This window comes from Plecotus auritus (assembly GCF_963455305.1).
Source record: "Plecotus auritus genome assembly, chromosome: 8".
Taxonomy (NCBI): domain Eukaryota; kingdom Metazoa; phylum Chordata; class Mammalia; order Chiroptera; family Vespertilionidae; genus Plecotus; species Plecotus auritus.
In genome coordinates, this window is record NC_137782.1 from 94,175,954 (window position 1) to 94,200,915 (window position 24,962).

Genomic DNA, 24,962 nt, shown 5'->3' on the forward strand with positions numbered 1-24,962 from the left:
TCTTCTTCTTGAAAAAAAAAGTTTCTTTTAATAGCAGTTTTAGGTTCACAACAAGACACAGTAGAAAGTATAGAGAGTTCCTATATGCCCCTGGCCCCACACATGCACTGTCAACATCTAGCACTAGACTGATATATTTTTTACAATAGATAAACCTACATCGACACATCATTATAATCCAAAATTCCCAGTCTACATTAGGGTTCAATATTGCTGTCATACATTCTGTGGGTTTTGACATTATAGTATCATGCAGAATAGATTCACTGCCTGTTTATTTATTTGTCCCTCCCCTCTCAATCCTGCCTTTTCTAGAATGTTATATAATTGTAATTATACAGGATGTAGCCTTTTTCAGATTGGCTTTTTAAATTTAGTAATATGTATTTAATATTACTGAAGTCTGAACATGATAGCTTATTTTAGTGCTTAATGGTATTTCATTGTTGGGATGTACCACAGTTTATCCATTCATTTACTGAAGGACATCTTGGTTGCTTCCACGTTTCGGTAATACGAATAAAGCTACTATAAACATTCATGTGCAGGTTTTTGTGTGGACATGTGTTTTCAACTCTTTTGGGTAAATATCAAGGAGTGAGTTTGATTGCTGGATTGTATGGTAAGAGTATGTGTTTTTGTAAAGAAACAGCCAAACTGTCTTCCAAAGTGTCTGTACCATTTTGCATGTCCACCTACAGTGGATGAGAGCTCCTGTTCCACATCCTTGCCAGGGTTTAATGTTCAGTGTTTTAGATTTTGGCTATTCTTTTTATTTTATTACTAGAGGCCCAGTGCATGAAATTAGTGCCAGTTGGGGCGGGGCCAGCTGGCCCCACTCCCTGGTCGAACTCATGGTCGAGGCAACAGTTTGCATATTAGGCTTTTATTAAATAGGATTATTATTATTGTTATTGATTTTAGAGGGAGGAAGGAAGAGAGAGAGACACACACACACCTCATTGTGAAAGAAAAACATCAGTTGCCTCCCACATTTGCCCTAACCAGGGGTTGAACCCAAAACCTGGGTATGTGCCCTGACTGGGAATCCAGCTTACCACCTTTTGGTGCATGGGGCATTGCTCCAAGCAACTGAGCAACACTGGCCAGTGTGATTTTGGCTATCTTAATTGTGTATTGGTATCTCATTGTTTCATTGCTGTTTTTATTTGCAACTTCCTAATGATATGTTAACCATCTTTCATTTGTATATTTTTTTCCAGCTGTATGTTCTATTTTCCATCTGTTTATCTTTGGTGAGGTGTCTGTTCAGATCATTTGATCATTTTTAAATTGGGCTGTTTGTTATTGTTGAGTTTTAAGAGTTTTTTGTATATTTTGGATGACAGTTCTTTATCAAATATGTTCCCCCCCCAATAGTATGTCTTTTGCAAATTTCTTCTCTCAGTCTATGGCTTGCTTATCTTCTCATTCTCTTGACAGTATCCATTACAGAGAGATGTTTTTAATTTTAATGAAGTAAAGCTTATCAATTATTTCTTTCATGGATTATGCCTTCCTTTGGTATTGTATCTGCATAATCGCCAAATCCAAGTTTATCTAGAATTTGTGTGTTATTTTCTATAAGTTTTATGGTTTTGTGTTTCATATGTATATATATGTGTGTATATATACATATATATATATATCTCTTTCTAGTTGAATTGCTGAGTAAAAATAAAATTATATATTTACCCCTTAAAAAATTCTGTCCTGTTATTTACAAATGTGTTTATATGATATGCTTTAGGTTACACAGATAAGGCCAAGAATGAGTTTTGAGTTCACTTGGAGTTTTCACTGGTACCTTTTACGATTGTTGGGACCTGAACTCAAGAGCTTTGTTATAGTCTCCTCCTGCTTGGGTCTGAATGAACAGTTACAGAAAAATACCCACATAGAGACCGTGACATGTTTAAAGATTTGATGGAATACTTTTTCCATAAAATGCTTTTATGTTTCCTGGTTGATAAGTATATCTTGCCATTTTTTAAAAAAATATTTTATTGATTTTTTACAGAGAGGAAGGGAGAGGGATAGAGAGTCAGAAACATCGATCAGCTGCCTCCTGCACACCTCCTACTGGGGATGTGCCCGCAACCAAGGTACATGCCCTTGACCGGAATCGAACCTGGGACCCTTCAGTCCGCAGGCCTACGCTCCATCCACTGAGCCAAACCAGTTAGGGCTATCTTGCCATTTTTAATGAAATTTTCACTATCTGGAACCTGAACTCTTACTGTTGAGAAGTTTGCTGGATTGTGACCTCCTTTCCTCTTTAAACCAGCACTTTGTAATTCTAAGGCTCCATTTTTATAAGTAAGACTGAAAAATTGACTGTTCCTCTTTTCACTTTTAATGTGATGCATATTACTGCTGACATTGTATGTTGTTTCCTTTCTAAGGTCAGTTCTAGATCTCTTACTGTCTTAAAATGCTTTAAAATGATAATAAGTCAAGGCTAGGTGTAGGAAATACAATTAAGTCGAAAGGTTTTGTGACTTTTAAGTGAAATGATGTATAATGATAAGTTTTACTGTGGGCTAATTGATATGAACAGGAGCTAAGTTCTTAAGGCACTATAACGAAACAGTGTTGAGGACCTGCTGTAGTTTATACTGTGCTTAGCTTTATCTAAATAACCTTTCAGATCATGTCCAGGAATTCAAAGTCAAGTTAGTTAATGCTATTCATGAGCATCTATCAAACTCAAGCATTTTGACAGGTGAACATGCCTAATAAAAAGAACATCAGTCCAGTTGTTAAAGAGAAGAAAAATTAAAATTTAAGCAATAGTCCTAATTTCTTCCAAAATCATATTGTTTCATTTTTTGACCTCCCATTTCACATTTTAGGTGCTTAGTTCCTAGTTTTGTATAAACATTATCTGAAATAAGGAATAGAAGATTAGAAAGAAAAATGATTAAAAGTATGTGCTGGGGTTCCAGATCATCTTTTTCATCTCTTAAAAGAAAAAAAGCCTAATTTTGAAAGGAGATTTCATTTGTAAAATTGACTCTGTACTTTATAAACAGTGTTTAAATTCATAGGTGATAAATATGCATGTTGGTATAGTAGTCCCATTTTTTACATAATGCTTTAATGGAAATGGCAGTTTTATGAAATGAAAGTGACTAGTAAAAATCTGAGTGATGTTCATAAGCCTTTACATCATTTTTATTGAGGTTTTTGTGTATTCTAATTCATTAATACAGGGGAAAAGGAGAACACTAACATGGTTTATTTCCTGTAATTACTCAAATTGAATAGAATTTATTTTCAATAAAATTCTTAAGAGTAAATTGCCAGGGATGGGGAGAGAAGGGTTGACCAGTTTTTTATAAAATGTCTTGAGTTTTACTCATGAGACTTTGCTATTTTACCAGTGATGTTGTTCACTTGCATATATTTTCAGTATATTTCCCTCCAGATTTTTACAAATTATTACCTGTATAAGCCCAAGAAATCCCTAATAGGATTGAGTATTGAAGAGAAATCTGGGATATTTATTTTATCCTGCTTATTACTATAAATATTGTCTTTTAATAATTTAGACTACTTCTTATATGATGCATATAGGTTGAAACACTATTGAGATTGCTGTGTAATAGATTAACTGAGGTGATTTCCAAAGCAGTTTAGTGTTTACAGTTACAATTGGTTTATTTTTTTGTGGAGTACCTTGGAAGTAAAGGTCAATGTAAGGGATAAACAAATACAGCAGGCCCTCAATTAACGTTTTGTTCAAGGTAGTTTCGATATAATGTTGATGAGATGCCTTAGGAACTGAGCTTTTGTTTATATCAATTAGCCTGTAGCAAAATTGGTTTCATTATATGTCATCTTGCTTAAAGTGGCAGGACCTGTCTCCGATGTGAAGTAAGGACTTAAATATATTTTAAAAATTTAGGCTTCCCAACTTCATGAAGTAAGGTGGGGAGGAGACACTAGAAATTGAGTTGAAAACAAGTAAGTGTTCTTAATTTCATCACAATCTTGCTAGCATGCCTTTGTTTTGCTCTAAGTATACTTTAAGCCACCTTAGAAAAATCTTGTTTCTTTTGTTCTATGTTTGTAGGCAGTTATGAATTCTTGGCATTTGATCTGAGGCAGAATTTTGTTGAAACTAATAACTTTTAGCTTATGTCTGGAGAGCTTTAAGACATGGTAGTTTATAATTCACCTTCAAATGGTCAGTAAATACTTTTTTTATCCCCAGGCTTTACATTTGCAAGCATATCCCTTTTTAGTTGAGTCTTCGTGTAGACACACATTTTTGCCTGTTTTTCTCTCCTTTCCCCCATCATTGTGGGGCTACTTTAGCTGGAGCTATGCCTATGGAGTTCTTGTGATTGGTGATTCTTAAGTGAGGGCCAGGGAATGTAAGTAGGGGGTGATAGTGCCTATTTAGGTTTGTGTGTCGTTTGGGCACGAATGCATGTATGTGTTTGTTTTCTTTGATCCCAGAAAACTAGAGTTGTGTTCAGCTATTCTTTTTTTCTTTCACCATTGCTGAAGTGATCTCCACCCAAAGCAAGTAGAGAGGACTTCACGGGAGCTCAGACTTTCTCCATCTTCATTATGAGTCAGACTGCAGGTTTTGGAGAGTGGTGAAGGGTAGTCACAGAGAGCCACTGCCTCTGTAATCCCCAAACACTGCCTCAGGACCATGTGTTCTGTTCCTCCCTTAATGCCAAGAACTTAATACAAGCATGGAGTGCTGTCAGCATCTGGCTTTCCTCCTGGTAGTTGAGAATCCTCTTGGGCCACAGGGTACCTGCCTTCTTGTGTAAGCATTTATTTTGCAACTAGGAGCCCAGTGCGTGATTCGAAATCAAGTGGTGCCACCCACCCTCGAGTCGCCGGTCTGGCCCTGCCTCGCTCTCCAGGCTGACGCTGATCAGGCCCTCCCCCAGCGCAGGCATGTGGAGGCTCCTGCCACCCCGCCCCCGATGCTGCGCAGGCAACCTCCTCCTGTCTGGTCCACCCGTTTTGGCGTCCTGGTTAATTAGCATATTTCTCTATTATATATATTTCTATTTATATATATAGATAAGGAGATGACTTAGAGTGTAGAGAGAGGGTTGTTTGTGCTGGAGTCAGTAGGTCAGATGCACTTTCAAGGACTCTGCTTTTCTGCACATCTGGCCACAACTGCATTTACCCAATGCTTCCCTCTCACGGCTTCCAGCCTGACTCACAGAGGGAGGGCTGAAGGCAGCACTTACTGGAAAGGTAAACAAACGGACAACTTCTCTTCAGGCATTTCATTGTTGGAGGTGTCATTGCCCATGAAATGAGAATAGCGTTCAGTACAAGTAACCCCAAAACAACCAGTAATAGAGTTGGTTCTTTTTTTAAAATCCTCACCAGAGGACATTTTCTCTGTTTTTAGAGAGAGGGGGAGGGAGGGCAAGAGAGAGAGAGAGAGAGATTGTTTGCCTCCCACACACACCCCAATCCAAATCAGGGCTGGGGATCGAACCTGCAACCCAGGTACTTGCCCTTGATGGGAATGGAACCCAAGACCCTCTGGTGTGCAAGCTGACGCTCTAACCACTGACCCACACTAGCCAGGGCAAGCTGGTTCTATTTTGATGACACAGGCATCCTTAAAAATCACCATACTCTGCAAATAGCACAGTAAAAACCACACACACAGAGGAAACTAATAAAAGCAGTAGCACAGTTTTATACACATTAAATGGGTAGGAAATATAGAAATATTACAGTTAAGTACGGCACTTTACCTCAAAAGACCTGATGTTTACCCATGGAAGTGGGCATCTGAGGAAGGAGGGTCACTTGCTATCGAGGGGACTATGTGAACACCAGGTGTGATGGGCGTGGCTCCTAACCCAGAAGGTGGACTTGAGGCATGGGTAGTGGTTGAGGTGTGTCAGAGGTGTGTATTTCTGTGTGACATGGTTCAGCAGGGTGCAATTTTCTGTGTTCACCTAGCGTTTCTTGCAGACAAAATCACGCATAAGCAAATGTGGAATTCATTTTATGCTCAGATTGTCCCCCTAATATGCACATCAATTACATTGGAACAAATTCACGGTTTCAAAATAAGCTTTATAGTAGAATCAACTGTAGTTTTTTTAATTTTGGAATTGAGTTTCTCTTCCTTTTTTCCTTTCTATCATTATTGATTTCTTAATTTATATTTAAGTTGAGCCCATACCAAATTAATTTTCATACCCTGAGCACCTCTAGTGCAGAGAAAGCAGCCTGAGATTTTAATTTTGCTAGTGGTAATCTATGAGGTAGTTTCCCCTTTGGTGAAGGAATCTCTGTATATCTGTGTCTATGTACACACACGCGCGCACACATGGACACACACACACACACACAACTTTCCTAGATGGCTGGCATGGTGCCAGAGATAGAGAAACCGGGAACAGTATTATCCTTATCTTCACAAGCTTATAGTCTCATTAAAAAGTTGTCAAGTCATAGATTTAAGTGTCTTTGTTGGTTGGGTCTTCTTAGAGAACATCTGACAAAGCATCATTATGTATTTGTTAGTTTATGAAACCACACCCACGCACAACTTCCCACCCCATCTCCTATATCCTTGTAAATAAAGAGCTTGCCTAGAGGAAACACAGATGATGTTATTGATTTACATGGTGAAAAGATACAAATTTGAAAAGGACCTAAGAGGTCTCATAGTTCAAACATCCCACCTAACTTCTTAAACCCAGTGGTCATATGTCCATGGTATATTGGTAAATGGAAAAAAAGCAAGTTTCAGAGTAGTGTGAATAGTATGATCCCATTTTTGTTAATGTTCTCTCCCTGCATGCGTATGTATGTACTGTTTGTATGAGCATAGATGATGTGGAAAGATCTCCCATATTGTTACCTCAGGGGACAAGGGAAAGATTATTAACTTCCTCTTTATACATCTTTTATTGTTTGACTTGTTTTAAGAAGCATGTTTTACTTTTTTAATTAAAAAATCTAATAAAGTAGAAAATGAATAAATAATAATAAAATATACCCTTAGGGCACTGAGCTTTCAATCTTCCCAGCAGCCTGGGTAGTTAAAACAATGTGATGTTTCAGGTGTGGGCTGCTCAGCAGGACTATGAACTTGCCGTAGCCCAGATGTCATGGACTCTAGGGCAGTACCACTATATTGTTTATAGACCACTAACACCTCAAAGCCTTTCTTACATCTGCCACTCTGTGCACTCTGCCATTGACCATCACTGTGCACAGGTCTGGCCCTTTACACTCTTCCCTTTAGCTTTTCTGTTGTTATTGTGGAAATCAGTATTCAACATAGGTTAAGAGCTGGCCTTGGAGTCAGGCTGCCTGGTTGTAGAGCCTTATTACCACTAACTAGTATTAAAACGGAGACCAGTAATGTGTCTTCCCAAGCCTCAGTTTTCTCATCTGTAAAACAGCAATAGTCATAAAGTTGTGAAGGATGTTAGAATGCTCACTAGATGTCTGGTGGCAAGGTGAGAACATGTGAATTTTACCTGCTACTGGTAATGCATTAACCTCGGTTCATCTGTTATTTATGATAGTGAGATAGTTTTGGATCTCAAATCTTCCCTTAACCATATTCCATTATCCTTCCCAACCTCAGACTCTAAATCAGTCTTCTAGACTTTCCTCCTGGGATCCCCAATCAGTCTCTCTCTCCTTCCGTAGGTCCCTTCACTGATGTTGTCACCACCAACCTAAAGCTTGGCAACCCAACAGACCGAAATGTGTGTTTCAAAGTGAAGACCACGGCACCACGTAGGTACTGCGTGAGGCCCAACAGTGGGATCATTGATGCAGGGGCTGCGATTAATGTATCTGGTAAGTCCGGAGATTGGATGCTGGAAGGGTGGACTAAAGAGGCCCCCTGGAGCCAGTGGGATTTCTTAAAGGTTGTGTTTGCAATGTAGCAAAATAAGATGTAGACTTCTTCCCTTACCCCTCCAAGCTTAGTGGGTCCCTCTCACCTGTTGTTTTTCCATAATTAATGCCTCTTTAGTTTAATGCTTACAGCCTTTGCGCCTCAATGCTTAGAGCAAAATTGCAGTGGTAACTTCAGACTTCAGAATGAGTTTGATTTTCACTCCCTTGAAATTTGCCCTTCGGCAATAAATAAAAAAGGGCCAAACAAACTTAATTTTACTTTGTGGGAGAAAGCTAAATGGAGTTATTTTCTTATTTAAGCTAAATGATTTCTGACATTAAGCTCATGTCATTTCCAATGACTGGTAACTGCACTTTACTGATTGTGAAAAGCTAAGGGAGACAGGACTAAGGAAATTGGAATATATTCCAGGGTGTGAGTTTTGTTCCTGTCTGATGGGTTTTCCCCCTTCTGTCTGAGAGGGCATATATTTTCCAAAGTCCAACTTTTGAAAAGATGCTGGTAAAGTGCCCAAATTGAGAATTGAATTTCAGAATTAAGGAGATAGAAGTGATGGGTTTGACTTTAATGTATTTTAGAAATGGAATAAACTTTTAGCTCATTAGAACTTCTGATCCAAGGATGCCTTTGTGTTTGTGAGGAGCTGTGTGGGTGTGTGTGTTTATCCTTTGAGTATCTTAGGAGACAGAGCCACAGCGGGCTCTGCATCATTAGAGGCCACTACTTGTTGGAAATGGGTACCTGGCTGGCTTTTTCCATGACAGATTTTGATTATGATGCATTTGGCTATTCACTTGACACCTGAAAGAAAATGATTCACTTCTTTGGAAAGATATGAGGTGTTTCATTATCTGATCATTTCTGCAAGCTCTTATTCCCTGCATCCATCGGTCTCTCTCATTATGGTGCGCCCACACCAGCTGTCCCCCTATGCGCTTCTCTCTGAGGCTGCAAAGCCTGATCTGGACTCTTGAGTCAGCTTATTATTATCTAGGAGAAGTCAGGAGAGTAGGAGCCCACATTTACTGGGGTTGTCCAACACTCTGGGCCTGCACACACATTATCTCCTCTAACTTCTGTTCTCTGCCCTGTGAGGAGTGCGCTGTCACCTCCAAGACAGACACTACTGGCTGTAAGCTCAGGAAACTAACAAAAGTAACAGCAGGGTGTGGATTATTCTGCCTAGGTCTAAAGCCTTAGTTCTTTGAACTGTAGCACCCTGGAGAATGGAAGTTGGCCCAGGGTGTTGGTGTTTCTGTAGTCTTGGTTGGTTCCACAGGTTTAAAAACACATGAGTTTCCATTTTTCTGTTGAAATTAAGGGCAGCGTAATCTTTCATTCCCTTCTTTCATTGACTTTTTTTCTCAATTTCTGTGCCCATATCAAATTTGAACAAGATTGTCAGTAGATGAAAATTACCAATTTTCACAGTAACTGTGGGAGCCACAACATGGTTTTCTGAATAAAATAGTCTCAACAGGCAGTTGTACAGTGTAGATGTTCTTTCTGATGTTATAAGTGTGTGTGTGTGTGTGTGTGTGTGTGTGTGTGTGTGTGTGTTTTAGAAAGATCCATCCCTCTCCATCATAGAAATGTTTTTTAAAGTAATAACTAATCCTGGGCATTTGTTTTGATTTATGATTACCTGCTTAAGGAAGACCAAGACATTGTGGGTGTGGCCTTCCTTTGACAGATCACTGCATGGTCATCTAGAGCAGCGGTTGCCAACCGGTGGGAGGTCCAAAAGGTTGGCGACCGCTGATCTGGAGTCCCTGGGTGGTTAGTGGCAGAGCTGGTATTTGAAGCCAGGTGTCTTAGCTCCTGATCCAGTGGCTCTAAGCTGCCTCAACAGTTTTAGGGGAAGGTCCCACTTACAGGTGAATGCCAAATATAAAGTGCCCTGTTTCTCAGCATGTGATGTACTTGGTGAAAAGCAATTGAATAATAAACTCTCTGTGTGTCTGCAAGCTTTCCTTCTAGATGGGAAGGATTATGTTTGCACATGGAAAAGGGCTCCTTGGTTTTTGTTTGATGTGTATTTATCTCAGTGATTGAGTGCCAGTGGGTGAGGTCAGATGTTGGTGCATTTCCAGGACCGTCCCACCTGTTGCAACAGGAGGCTGACACCCGTTTATTGCAATTTTATGTGCTGAGGGGCTACTGTATCATTAATCAGACATTCATGTCTTGAAATAAAAGCACTACACTTTTCTAAGGGTCCTGAATGCAGCTACACAGTGACATCTTGGCGAATATGTGGTGTTTTCGGGTTTCTTTGGGGGAGAAACCATCCTCAAGAAACATCCAAAGGCCAACCTTCCCTTCTCCCAGGTGCACGTGTAGCCAAGCTTGGTCTCACCCGCTTTACTCAAAGATTTATTTGAGGTCTGGAAACGTGAATAGCAAGCCCAGTTCTGCTGTGTAACTTGTAGCTTGATCTCTGGCCAATCAGTCAACCTCTCTAGGTTGCGGTTTTCTCATTTGTAACATGGAGAGTAGTATCTGCCTCACAGTGTATTTACCATGCTGCCTTAACTGTGGGCATGGTACAAGGGAGGGATTCCACTAGCCTTGATGTAAACTTGCTAGTTTGTTGTTGCAGGTGGATTGTACATTCTTGAATTGCTTTTTAAGAAATAAACTAATTTCATTTCATTAATTTTTAGACTTTTTCTAATTTCAATAAGAAATTTGTATTTTTCTTCTTTCTATATTCTGCATTTGTTTTATAGTGAAAAGCTTCTAGTAAATTTTCAGATATAATCTATAGAAAGGTGGCCATTGAATCAATTTAAAATGCTGCCAGGACTGCCCTGCCTATCACGCAGAATATCACAGCATACCTGAAGAGGACGTGGTCTACAGGACTTGTCTTCCTCATCTGAAAAACTGTGGGATGTGTAGCTGTTAGGGAAGATTGTAAATCGCTCCTGGAGAGGGGAGCGGGCAGGGAGACAGCATAGAGCATGGAGCTGGCCAGAGGGACTGAGGTTTTAAAGGCCCACGAACCAGTTTGTGATGTGGGAGCGAGAATTTCTAGCTGTCAGATGTTTTTCAGACACAACCTGTGAGGCTCTTCTCAGCTTTAAGAAAACCAATATTCAAGGGACCTTACTTTTTTAGTCAGAAGTCCAGATTCTGACCTTTTATGCTATTTTCTTTATAAGATGGCAAATCACTTATTAGGCCCTTTAAAAAATCCACCAACTTTGTTTTATAAACTTAAGTGGTAAAGTTATGGATGGAGATAGGCATAATCTAAACTTTTTGTGCCAGTAGGTAAAAATGTGGGGGCATCCCAAAGGGTGTTTTGGAGCTGTCCACACGGGCCTCTGATTTGAATCCTTTCATTTACACTTTACAGAGGTACTCATCTCATCTCATTCTTACAGTAGCCCCTGCAGGGGCCCATGCCTGTTGGATGAGGCATTGTAAGGGGGTAGGAGGGTGGCAGGTGTTTTGCTATTTCCATTAATTGACCAGGCCATGATTTTGGCCCCTTGTTCTCTGATACACACCATCTACTAGAGATGGTTTTGAATTCAACTCTGGACCTCAGCAAGATAGGCACACTTAAATGGAGATCGGAGAAGAGGATATTGGATTCCCCCCCTCGCCCCCCTGAGATTTTAAATGCAAGAAAAATAGAACTTTTTGAATTAATGAAGTGTTTGAAGTAGTGGGGGGTCTTCCCATTTGTTCTAGCTTTACAAAATTAAATCTATTTTCTGAACTGTCTAATGGGAAAGTATTTTTAAGGTAGATAATTTCTGAAAATGTCTTTGTGGTAAGCTGTTAGTGGTTGCGGATTTTTTTTAATACTGCAGTTTAATAATGAGGGAGTTTTCCATTAATATTCCAAACCATGTTTGCCAGCGGATACAGCAGGTGAAGTGGTAAAATTATGGGCCCATCAAAAATACTTACGCTTCCTGTAATATGATATTAAGTTTAATATTTTTATAACCTTCACTGAATTCTAATTTCACTGAAGTAGCAAGCACACTTCCATTTGCAGTTCAATTATGCACATTGGTTGCCTGTGTACCAAGCAAATTAGAAATGCAAAATCTCTCTGTGTTAGGAGGGGCACTGGGAAGAGTCATTAAAGATACCAGTATTTAGGTATAGATACAGTTTACTAAGTGTACCCTGGGAACTGGAAATGGATGAGAGACAAACACACACAAATCTCCTAGTGTCTGAATATGTTGTTTAAATTATAATTCAAAGAATCCAGGAGCAGTATTCATTCCTGACAGATAGCCCTTTTCAGCACTTATATCAATCACATTTAAAGCATAAAGTTCTTCCAATAAAATCCTGAGGACAGACAGTGAATATCAGCAACTCTTCTTGGATGGAAACATTGGTCAATTAATGTAATTGGGTAGCATCACAATTGGTAATTAATCCTTTTAAGAGTTTGCTGACTCAGGGTGATGGAGCTGTTGGCTTGCCCTGGACCAGCCAACCTTGGCTGCAGCTTGTAGGTGACTAGCACCAGAGTGCAGTGCACTGCCCCAGAGGAAGAAGTCAGGCGTTGTCTGTCTCATGCTGATACATGGGAGCTACATTTGTGGGGTTTGGACATCTTCATAGCCATGTTCTTGTTCGTTTGCTCATTTGTTTTGGAATTGAAGTCTCTGATAAGAGAAACATTTTATAAATGGTTTTCATGAACCAGGTTTATTACTCTTAGATAAGAATAACTCACATTCATATGTAAAAGGTATCTTTAATCTTTTTCACCCACATGAGATTCTAGATTTATAAAAAAAAAGGAAATTACCAACAAAAATTCAGCCTACTTGTGCTTTAAAATATTTTTTTTAAAGTTTACTGTAATATTTAAGTTTCTTGGGAAGAATTGACAGTCCAGAGTGAATGGAAAGGGCTGTGAGAGGCGGCCACAGTGGGGGCTGGAAGGAGCACTACAGAGAGCAAGTAGGGAGAGTTCGTAAATGACAGAGGGGCCTGGACTTACTTAAGCATCAGGCAGACCGTTCTTCACGTTCCATTTGACCATTGTAAGAGACCTGGTTTATAGGTTTTACTAAGATAGGGCACAATGGGTGCTCATGCTCACAGTGCAGGAGCGACCAGGGAGAGGCTGTTGTAGTCTACTATACAGTGTTATGAGAGACAGGAAATAGCTGGAGGTTTGGGAAAGATGTATATTTAAAAATATTTATAAAAAAGGAGTGAGCCTTGTTCTCTGACCAGTGCCTGCATACGGCACACGTTATTTTCCAGTGACACTGGGCACATTTGTATTCATCTCTGCACAAATAAATTAGACTATGAGAAGTTGGTTATCTAAGACAGGCTAGCCTGAACTAGAAAAGACACAAAGACAATTCAGTGTTAACTTATTTATAAATAGATAAATTAATTATTTACCTGTTAGACTCATAGTTCCATCCATGGGTCCCTGAATAGGCAGAGGGGAACATAGTGATGTTTTCAAAATTTTGAGAATCCTAAAGGAAATAATAAATTTACTCATGATAGGATACACATTGTAACCAAAATGTTGAGCAGCTTCACTTTTGGCTAGAATTGTATTACCTCATTGTGGTAACACTAGTTATCTTAAGCTGATCATGAGCCATGGCTTGTCTCTGATTACTTTAAAACAATGCAGCAGTGACTTCATTATTACATCATGAATGCAGTTCGGTAGAGAACAGTCTTTCGATATATAGGAAAGGGAAAAGAAAAAGGACATTGGTGACCAGGAGACTGGAAACGGTGCCTTAAACAGTGGGTAGAATAGTGAGCAGTTCCAGGTAGTAGGAGAGAGGAGAAGCTGGCAGATTGAAGGTCTTTGTGCTGCCCTAAGGAGATTTCCAGAGGGAGCCACATAGAGGAGTGCTTGGAAAGTTGAAGGGAAGATGGTGCACCTCCATGAAGAGTGGAAAATGCAGATTAGTATCCAGCATGTAAACATCAAAACATAAAGTCCTGTGCTTGGTCTGACCAAGTAGGAAAGGCAGACCTGTAGGAAGGAGCTTAGGAGTCTGAGCATCAAACAATGTCCACTTACAGAATAATGCCTGCTGTGGGAATGAGGTTGTGAGGTGGCATTCCAGCAGGAGCTGCAGTGTCAGGAGGTGCTGTGTGGCCTTTGTTCTCCAGGTGTGGTTCCTGGACCAGCAGAGTCAGCATCTGCTGGGAACTTGTTAGAAATGCATGTTTCCAGTCCTACTCCAGACCTGTTGAATCAGAAACTTTGGAGGTGGGGTCCTGCCAGCAAGCAGTCCAGGTGGTTCTGATGCATGCTGAAGCTTGCGACCCTTCCTTACAGAGTGAGTAGTGGGTTAAACTCTGAAAGGTGTGGTTTATTGAGATGTGAGTCGGGCAGGGGGACATGCCAGTCAGGGTCAATGATAGGAGGAAACTGACTGGTAATAACAGAATCTTTGGGTATGGGGGTAGAGGCAACACAATGTGCACACATGTTGGGCCGGCAGGGGCGTGCTGTTGGGTCATACCAGGAGATCTGGGGAGAACCAGACTGAAGAGTTGAATTGATTGTCTTTACCTGCACAATGGGAGGTTTTGATCTGAGGAATATCATGGTGGTGACTAGGATGTTTAGGGGGAGGTAACATTTGTAGAGGTTATAGGGGTGTATAACTAGAGTAACCTGGTTGGGAGAGAAACTGCAAAGATCTCTGAGGGGGAGAATCCAGATGTCAGTAGAGGCCTGAGCTGAGATGGGTCATGTAAAATGAGAAGAGACATTTTGAAGATAAGATTCTGAAATTAAAAAATAATAAAACGCACGCTGTGGTGCTTGTTAGACTTTTATTCATTAGCTGTTACCATTGTGGTGCAGATGAAAATGATCTGTGACGTGCTTGGGTTCTCATAGGAAGCTGTAATGCTGCATTTAATCAAGTCATCATTTCTCTGAGGTATGTGTGTAACTTGTGCATTAAGTAGCATATATTCTACATTTCTTTCTTTTGAAGAAGGTCTGGTCTTATTGATCCAATGTTTTATGATCCCAAAGGCCTTTTCTTAACAGGATCCCACTGTTGCAATCTGTAATACGGCAGACATCATATCATAAAGTGTTAATGTGGGTGAGTGGTGACCGGGTCTCCAAGCTGTCTCCTGGTAACAGGCTTCTTTTTAATGTAGTATCAGCAGATACATTTTAAAAGTAGGATAGATGGTTCATTTAAGAGGGTTTTATCATCAGTGTCTCTGGTATTCAAGTGAAATAAATTAAGTTAATGGGAGGCTCTTTTATAGCCTGTCAGGGTAAAAGTACATAATTTCTGTCACAATTTGCATGTACGGAGCTGAAAGAACAAACGATTAACAGCATTTATTCTGTCATGTTCTCATAAAGTTTTGGCTAATAGTGTATAGCAAATTGAATGTGACATGAGATGATGGGGGCTGAGAAATACAAACTTTGGACATGAGTTGGAGGCCATGTTGAGCAGGATGGGTATACTGAGGCACAGCAGGGGTCATGAAGTTTCACAAAGTCTAAGTGGCCACCTGACCTCTTTACTCTCTCTTGCTGATTTGGGAGCCCAGAAGGAAAGGAGAGCTGGTCGGTGGAACACACCTTCTTTTCCACTTGCTGTTCAAGGCCGAAGGAGAGTGATTGCCATGGGGAAGGGTTATAGCCACCTTTACCTCCTGAGCTCCCAGTAAGTTCTCCTGCAGTTCAAAGTTTTCAACTCTGGCCAGCCTTCCTAGTGCACTGGGCACCCATGTTCCTATTTCACGAGGGCTGCCTTTGCAGAAGGGATATTTGACCTGCTACCTTGGCTGTCTTCAGTGCTCCCTTGTGATTATTGCTTACCACCATTATACCCTTGTGTACATTCTTGTTTAACACAAGAGATCTAAAGGTAAGTTATACCCTCTCACAGGTCTTCCTGATCGACACTGTGGTGACTTGGCAGGTAGGGCATGCTAGCCTGGGGTTGTGCTGATAACATCTGTAAGGTCCACAGGCAGCAGTGGATCTCATACGGTACCCTCTGCAGAGGTGGAACAAACAAGGTGGTTTGGTTAGAGGAACGCAGGGAACACTATCCCCTTCCTGTAAGGGACACGTGCCTTCCGATACCACCGAGTCTCGATCTGTACCAGAACTCAAGGCTGAGTTTGTGTGTAACTGCTCTCTGTTTTAACTGCAATTTCTCCCAAGCAGGGTACTAGACTGCTACCAGTGTCTTCACTATTCCACCAGACCATTTTCCTCCTGCAGAGCCTGTGAGGCAGCTTGGTGTAGAGTGATGGTGCTCAAACTTTTTCATTTCAGAACCCCTTTATATTCTTAAAATGGAAGACCCAAGAACATTTTTGTTTGTGGGTTGTATCAATATTTATCATATTGTAAATTAAATTGAGAATTTTAAAAAGTATTAATTCATTTTATAATCACATTAATAAATTAATTACATCAAAAAATGTAGTGAGAAGACTGGTGTGTTTTGCAAATCTTTTGAATGTCTGGCTTAGTGAAAGACAGGTTGGATTCTCCTCTGCTCTTGTAGTTAGTCTCTTGTAATGTGTCATTTTGATGAATGTGTATGAAGAAAACCACTTTTTAAAAAAATACATATATTTTATGATTTTTTACAGAGAGGAAGGGAGAGGGATAGAAAGTTAGAAACATCAGTGAGAGAGGAACATCGTTCAGCTGCTTCCTGCACACCCCCTACTGGGGATGTGCCCGCAGCCAAGGTACATGCCCTTGACCGGAATTGAACCTGGGATCCTTCAGTCTGCAGGCCACTGCTCTATCCACTGAGCCAAACCGATTAGGGCAGAAAAACCACTTTTTACCATAGAATATGTAGTTGGAAAAGGGAAGAGTATTTTTAATAGCCTTTTCAGATAATTGTGGACATTATTCTTTGATACTACACCAAAACTTCACTTAGTGTAGTGTGGAATCTGAAACCACTGTTTCTCCAAAACACATTGGTCTCTCTTGCACTCTGATTGGATTATGCAATACTAGTAGCCTTGCACACGAATCAGTGCACCAGTAGCTCTCTGTGGGGCCTGGCCACTCTGCACCCGCTGCCCAGAGGCTCTCCGTGGCCCAGAGGCCCATCTGTGGCCGGGCGTGGAACACTTGCCTCGTCGCTGCGATTACGAAGTAAGCATTCCACCAGGCCGCTCACATTGCCCACTCTCAGTGGCCACCCTCCCTCCCCCCCGGGACTGGGAGACTCTGACGGGGCTGAGAGCACTGGGCGCCGCCATCTTGTGGCTATGGGCACCGCCATCTTTGTGACAGAGTGATGGTTAATTTGCATATTACCCTTTTATTAGGATTATGTTAGCTGAGTTTATACTGGTCTCCCAAATGTTGACATATCCTATATAATAAAAGGCTAATATGCAAATCTACCGAATGGCGGAACGTCCAGTCGCTATGACATGCACTGACCACCAGGGGGCAGACGCTCAACACAGGAGTTGCCCCCTGGTGGTCACTGTGTTAGAAGTCGGGCTCATGGCTGGAGAGCACAGGGGCAGTGGCGGAAGCCTCTCCCACCTCCGCAACAGCGCTATGGCCTCTAGTTTTATTATATAACATCAAAAAACATTCATTACCATTTCTACTGATCTCATAGAAAAGTCTTTAAGTACTTGGGAAACTGGGAAGCTCTTGGTGACAGAAATTTTCCAAGATTCTAATTTTTGCCTGGATTTTATCATTGACCACAACTATTATAAGCTGTTTTCCTTGAATGGATAGACTTGCTTCATTCCTTTTTAAGAAAACATCTGCCATATACCCGGATCTGAATAACCATCGTTTTCAAGTCCATGAGCTAGCATCCCCAACCAGACGGATGCACAGGAGCTTTTTCCAGAGAGCAGCAGTGCTTTCTGTGCGAGAGCTGCCATGTACTGTCAGGTCTGGGCGTGAGAAAATTAATTCATGGCTTCATCAAGGGCATTCTTCTGTGAAACTCATCTGCTGCAATGCCTGATACAGACACACCAGCACTGTCTGGTTCCTGCTCGGTGGCCAGCAACTTTACCCCAGGGCTTTTGTGCCAACACCACTGAGTGTCAATACAATAGAATAGGCTAATAATATCCTGGTATTATCATGACTTAATTGGGTGACCCTCGGGGTCTGTGGGATTACACTTTGAGAACCTATGGTGTGGGAGTCTGACTCCGGAGGCAAAGCCAGTGTGTAATACTGACTGGCTCTGTCATTTTTATGCTGCCATGGGACCCGAGTGAGGTCACATGTTCTTTCTAAGCCCTGTCTCCTCATCTGGAGAATGAAGACATGGGCTTCTTCAACTATTTGTTGTGAGCACTAAATGGTAGAACTAATGAAATGGGCCTGTGTGGGGTTAGTACATAGCAGGTGCTAGAGAAGGTTCCTTTCCTTTCCTTCTTAGAACATTGGTTCTAGCCAAGCAGAGGTCTCTTGGCTGTTCCCTTACTTGCAATGCCTTGAGGAAGGGGGAGCAGAATGGACAGGGAGCAGCAGAGCTTCCTGGGCTGTTTAAGCAGGGAGGTCTTAGGTTCTTTGGACCCATCAGTTCTATATGGATGATGTAGTGTAGTTAGAGCTAAAGAGCCAGCTTCTGAGAAAATTAGCAGTCTTTCTATTGCTCTCATCTTCTGGGCTTTGAGCTCTTTACCGGTAATCCTGGTTTAGCCTCAGAACTCTAGGGTGGAGTGGAGGAGAAGAGGCCTTTCATAGCTGGAAAACCATTTCAAGGAAGAGGCAGCTTCTGCTACAAGAGCTGTGCCCTGCTGGAAGTCTAAGTGCAGTGTGGGACAAGGTTTTCCCATCCAGAAAAATAATGGAGCATGATTTTGTCGCAGCCAAGCAAAACCCGAAATGCACAAAATCCAATTCTCTTCAAATTTTAAAAATGAACATTAATCTGACAGTGGTTTGAAGACGGTGGCCCACCTTCAAAAGAGGTCGACAGTTCCTGTCCAAGACAGATCCCGTTGAGTCTTTAGTTTATCATGTATTATCTTCCTTATTGCCCTGAGGGTGGGAATGGGGATACACTATTTAGCTTTCAGAAGAAGAGGTTATGGTTTTGACCTACTAGTGGGTTCAGTGTCAAGCCCGGCATGTCATGGTGTTCCAGGTCTTTCTGGGAGAGCTCTTGCCTGCTCAGTGATGCCTGGTCCAGAGCTGCTGGCAAGGACTTTTGCAGGAAAAAACCATGCCCTGATACCTGCAAGAATACATTCCGAGTGCAGTGGCCCTGTGTTTGAAATGACCTTAGTTCTCTCTGCAGATCTTGGTACTCAGGCTGAACATCCTTATTTTACTGATCTTTATTGGTAGCTAGACTTGGTATCATGTGTATACAAGCCCCGAATTTTAAAAAGGGTTGCACATGTATTAAATTTTGTCCTGAAGAAGTATCCCAGCAAGGTTCCCTGTAGCTCAGAGCACTCGGATATGATGGGGGTAGCAGAGCTACCTGAGTGACTATGCACTAAAGCATTTAAATTGATGTCTTGTTAGGTTTTAATAGACTCTCTCTGTCCCCAAGATAGAAAGGACCCCTGTACCCAAAGATGGATGGGGATCTTTGTATTTCTGTTCTCCATCATGTGTGGTTCTGTGAAGTATGTGATGGTGGGCCTGGGGTGCAGGAGAACCCATCTCATATTGCAGTGACCAGTGTGGCAGAAGGGGTGCTGGGCTGCACTTTGCTGTTTGTCGTCTTAACGTTGTGACCTTGAGCAAGCCAGTTCACTTTGTTGAGCTCCAGCACCTTCATATGTAAACTCAGTCTTAGGACACTTGCCCCTTATGTGCTGCAGGAGGTGGTTGGTTGTGAGGCTTCAGAGGAAGGGCTGAGAAGCCCTAAGATGGGGTTCAAGGCAAGAGAACACTTAAGAATGCCCAGAGAAAAGGTGAAAGCCTTCCTCAGGTGGAGGAGGACAGAGCCTGCCCTGTCAGAGGACAAAGGGCCATTCCCCCCTGGTGGCTGTGAGGTTGGCTCTGCAGGCAGACCACCTGCATTTGAGTGCTCACTTCTCCACGTGTGACCTTTCCGTGCTTCCGTTTTGTCCTCTGAAAATAGGTATCAAAATAAATTCCGCAACAGTACCTGCCCTTAAGGATTACATGGATAATAATAGGCCGAAAGTCCAAGCCTGGTTTCTGACTATGGGAAATGCTCCGTCATGTTAGCTCTTAACTACCATCAGGACCACAGTAGGCTGTCCCCACATGCGACAGTGTTTTGTTTCAGAGACATAACTAGATGTGTGGTGTAGCCAAAGCCTGGTAGCAACCACCATATTTTAGAGCAGCCGTCATTTTACAGGGGTAGGTCCTAAGGAAGCTAGTCAGAGCAGCGAGCACCTCAGTGCGGTCGGTGAGTGTGACCCTCCAAGGGATCTGTTATGTGAGATTCCTCTAGGCCAGTGGTCAGCAAACTGCGGCTCACGAGCCACATGAGGCTCGCGAGCCGCGGTTTGCCGCTCTGTTGACTAATGAGTTTGCCGACCACTGGGAAAGGGGCTTAATCACAAGGAACAACAACAGCCTGTAATTATTGGAATCAAGAGTCTAGGTCGGCAAACTCATTAGTCAACAGAGCAGCAAACCGCGCCTCGCGAGCCACATGTGGCTCATGAGCCGCAGATTGCCGACCACTGCTCTAGGCGCTTTGGAGAAAAGGGGCATATCCATGCTGTGAGTGTGCTGCTTGTGATGAAAAATTTACAACATTTTATTGGCAAAACTATATTTCAAACATTACCTTGATTACCTTGCTATGGGAAATAGGACAGAGAAAAGCAAAAGCAATTTCTTACATGTCTTGGATTATTCTATTTTAGTTCCTAAAGAGATTATTTGGGTGTTTTCTTGAGCAAACAAGCATGTGGTGTTTCTACCAGGTTTACCTGTTCTGTGAGGGCTGTAGGAGACATTATTGTCAGGTGTGCGATCAGTGGACCAGGATTCAGAAGACCTGGGTCCCAGCTCTGCCACACCCTGCTGTTCGACCTCGGGCAAGTCACCTAACTTTTTTGGACCTCAGGTTTGAGACCTGAAAAGTGGAGAAGATGCTGGTCATCTTGCCCTGCTCACTTCACCTGGGGCATCATGAGGCTCTGTGAGAGAATCGGGTAAATTGCTTTACAACCAAAATACAAGTATTAACAAATGGCTGCTGGTAACCAAATTCTGACCCTCCTAATGAAATATTTTCTTTCTCAGTGATGTTACAGCCTTTCGATTATGACCCCAATGAGAAAAGTAAACACAAGTTTATGGTTCAGTCTATGTTTGCGCCAACTGACACTTCTGATATGGAAGCAGTAGTAAGTACTGAATGCTTCTTACTTTTTAGTATTCAATGATTAGGGACAGAATTGTGGGTGCATGCAGTTCACAATGTGTTAGAATTGTTTTAAAGGGGAATGTTGTTTCCAGGGAGGTTTTTACTCTGGCTGCCTTTATGGTTTTCCTAAAAGCTTTGATTTTTTACATTTTATGTAACTAGAATACTGTTCTTCTTTGACTTTTGTATCTCAGTTTGCCTCAGCAATTCCTTGTTCTGATGGATTGTATCTTGAATGGTTTGTGGGTTCTCTGCCTTTCCTCCCATCTTGTGTCCTACAGAAAAGGGCACCCATTCATTACCATGTCTCTCCCACTTCCCCCCTTCCCCCCCGCAAAACTTCCCTTCTCCCCGCCCCTCCCCCCCCCCGCCCCCCAGAACTCAGGGGGATGTGAGCAAGGTGAATACTTAAATGTCCTCCGCCCTTAAGAGGTTTTTTTTTTCCCCTGCTTGGTCCTGGTAAGCATGATTTTTTTTCTTCTTTTGGTTCTTTCATTTTTTTCTGCTTAAATGCATGTTTAACTAATTTTGGTAAAAATAAGATGACTTCATTTTCATAAAATAAATGATACTATATTATTGATTTTGCTGGAAAAGGGGTATAATGGAAATTCCAAAGTAAGCTTGTTATACACTCAAATAAATGAGGAGGCCTTCTGGTGCTGTGAGTGTGAATCACAATATACAGAGCAGCTTCACCATCCATCGCACCGGCCAGGACAGGTGTCTGGTCCTCACAGAGTGGGAAAGAAAGGCAGATTGCCTCAGTGTTTCCAACACTCCAGCCTACCAACCAAAACTAAGAGCTGCAGTCATCCAAGGAATGCCTGCAAGTTTGAGTTAGCTGTGACTCACACTGTCCTATGGTTTTCTCTCTCAGAGTTTGATACTAAGTGCTGTTTCATACACAGCTCACCTTTGTTTCTCAGAATCACCACACAGCCTTTTCTACTCGTCTTGGAAAAGTAAACTGACCATCTTCATGTGTTTAACTTTGGGGCTGTAAATGGAGGAGAAGCCACTATTTGGGGGTTTGAGAGAGATCAGTCAGTGATAATGAGCCATCTTCCTTTGCATAAGAACAATTGAGGCTACTTTCCCTTTTACTTCCTAGAACACGATGTGTCATTTCGTGTTAATTTGTGTAATCAAGGAAATGTATGGCAAATATGAAATAAGGAATATCTGAGAATATGTTCTATTTGGCTTTTGTTGCATGGCTTACTAAAGAGAGCATGGGCTTGGGTGTGGAGCTGAGGTCTCCCTTTTACTAACACTGTGGCCTTGGGCGATTTCATTAACTCTCTTGAGGGTTTGGTCACCTATAACATGGGGTTAAGGACCTGGTTTATGGGTTGTCATGGGATGAAATGTGTTCTGTGTAGAGAGCACCTGGCAGTGTCTGGCTCTGTTTCATCTGCTGTCACATGTCTGGCACTCTCTGTAGTCAAGGTGAATCTCACTTTCTCACATGGTAATTTTTGTACCAGTTTTAAAGATGTTTATATGAAATGTACATTGTAGAATTTTTGGAAATACAAAAATGAAAAGTTACCTGTAATTTGTTATACTTGACCTAACCACTGTTAATGAATGAAGCCTTGAGCTTTTTTATTTTATTTTAAAATATCTTCCTTTTTATTTTGATATACAGAAAGTTGAAAAAATGGTACATTAACCACTCATATCACCTTTACCTAGATTCACCATTTAACATTTGCCACATCTGCTCCATTTCTGTCATAAGCTTTCTTTTCTACTGAACCACTTAAGGGTAAGATGCAGACTTCACCCCTAAATGCTTCAGAATAAGGCCAGTCTTCTATACAGCCACATACTGTTATCACAGCCGAGGAGTTAACATGGATCATATTGTCTAACAGAGAAACACACGTTACAGTGTTTTTCAGTTGTTCCCCAATGGCTTTTAGTTCTAGTCTGGTAGAGTAGCCTGGACCTTTTTAGTTTTTCTGACTTTGAATTTTTTAGAGTCCGGGCCAGTTGACTTGTAGAATGTCCCACATTCTGGATTTGTCCAGTTGTTTTCTCATGATTAAATTCAGGTCAAATGTTTTGTGGCAAGAATATTCCATAGGTGATGTCATGTATGTATCATTTCAGAAGGCATTTAATGCTGATTGTCTCTCTGTTGGTGACACTAAGTTAGATTTCTTGGTTGCAATGATGATGGCCAACTCTCTCCAGGGTCAAAGCACATTTGCCCCTTGTGGTTAATAACGGAATCTGTGATGCGCTGAGTAAACTGGTGCTTGGACTCAGCAGCAGTCCTCTTCCCAGCAGTCTTAGCATCCAGTGATAGTCTTGCCCGATGCTCTGACATGTGTGCATGTTTGCACAGGAGCAGACTCAGAACATCAATGTTGCATCTTCACTGACTTTCTGTGGATTTCTCATGAGTGAAATGCTCCTTGGTGTCCTGTGAACGGCATGCTGCACCACAGAGAAACTGCCAGGGTTTATTGGCAGTTCACACCCTGTTATTGTTATCTTCATTCTTGGTTCTTAGTACCTGTGTTGCTCCAGCTGCCCCTGCCTCTTGGTCCTGGGGCAGGGCAGGGGGAGTCTGTTCCTTCTCTGCATTGTAACCTTCCTGATGAACTGGGCTGCAGTTCTCAGAACACCCGAATCCCATCTTCCACTTCCAAAAGGAGGAAGAGTAAACCAGGAGTGCAGCGTCCCAGAACAGGGTTTAGCCAGGAAGCCACCTACACCACCAGACAGAGGGAGAAGGAGAGCAGCAGAGAAGGCTTGCTGGTTAATGTGCCCTGTTGGTAGTTGGCAGCATGGATCCAACCATCAGCCATGGTCTTCTCTCTTCTAAGTGCTTCCCACAGACTAGCAACAGGGGGGCATTGGTTGACTTTGAGGAGTTAGGCAACAACACTGGGATTTGCGAAGTGTAATAAATATTCAGGAAAGCTATTATATTTAATCTTGTCATGTTGAAAATATTGACATCTCAGCAGACTTAATTTCTTTATTTGATATATATCAGGGCTTTCTCATTAAGAGTATTTTTCTGAAATTGTCAGTTATAGGAAGAAAATTATTCTTCCAGCAGCTTTATAATATCCTGATTATTAAATTTAAATTGTTTTAGTGGAAGGAGGCAAAACCGGAAGACCTTATGGATTCAAAACTTAGATGTGTGTTTGAATTGCCAGCAGAAAATGATAAACCAGTAAGTATATATATAGTTAACAATAATTGAATGTTGCAAGCTGATACTTATTTGCATACCATCTCCTGCAAAACCAAGATTTAAGTTGGCAAATTATTTTCCTCTTTCTGATGCATAAAAGAAAAGCTTAAGTCAACAAATAAGTGAGCCCCCACAAAATCAGCCTTTGAAAGACTTGCAGAGAGACAACTAATTGGAATAATTTTTGCCCTTGCAAAGTACAACCTGTTGGCTATGGAAATGTTATAAATCCCAAAGAGCGTCTTTGACTTGGCAGAGTTATAGGTTGCTCTTACATGGGGTAAGACTAAAACAGGGAATAATTTGCCATTTATCATGGTGCTTGACAGACAGGTGTTAACCACGTAGGGTCTGTTGTTTCACAAAGAATCTAAAGGTTCTCCAGTCTGCTCTTTCCCTCAGCACCACCTCTCTATCCCATAACCCCATTTCCTGCTGCTTCAAACTTGATTTTAGAGGTGGGGTCTCCACTTCAGACTAACATGTGGGCCCCATACTCTGCTGTGGG

The 24,962-nt window shown here is 41.6% G+C and overlaps 1 protein-coding gene across 2 annotated transcripts in view; it reads left to right on the top strand.

Moving 5' to 3' along the window:
- The window catches only part of VAPB (VAMP associated protein B and C), a 65,269-nt gene that overhangs the window by 34,616 nt on the left and 5,691 nt on the right, over window positions 1–24,962 (top strand). Inside the window, exons 2-4 of one of the 2 annotated variants that reach the window (XM_080685036.1) lie at window positions 7,672–7,824; window positions 21,108–21,211; window positions 24,353–24,433. In XM_080685036.1, coding sequence (XP_080541162.1) covers window positions 7,672–7,824; window positions 21,108–21,211; window positions 24,353–24,433 — 338 coding nt within the window. The remainder of the gene's footprint in view (window positions 1–7,671; window positions 7,825–21,107; window positions 21,212–24,352; window positions 24,434–24,962) is intronic. The other variant, XM_080685037.1, reaches the window with a different exon arrangement.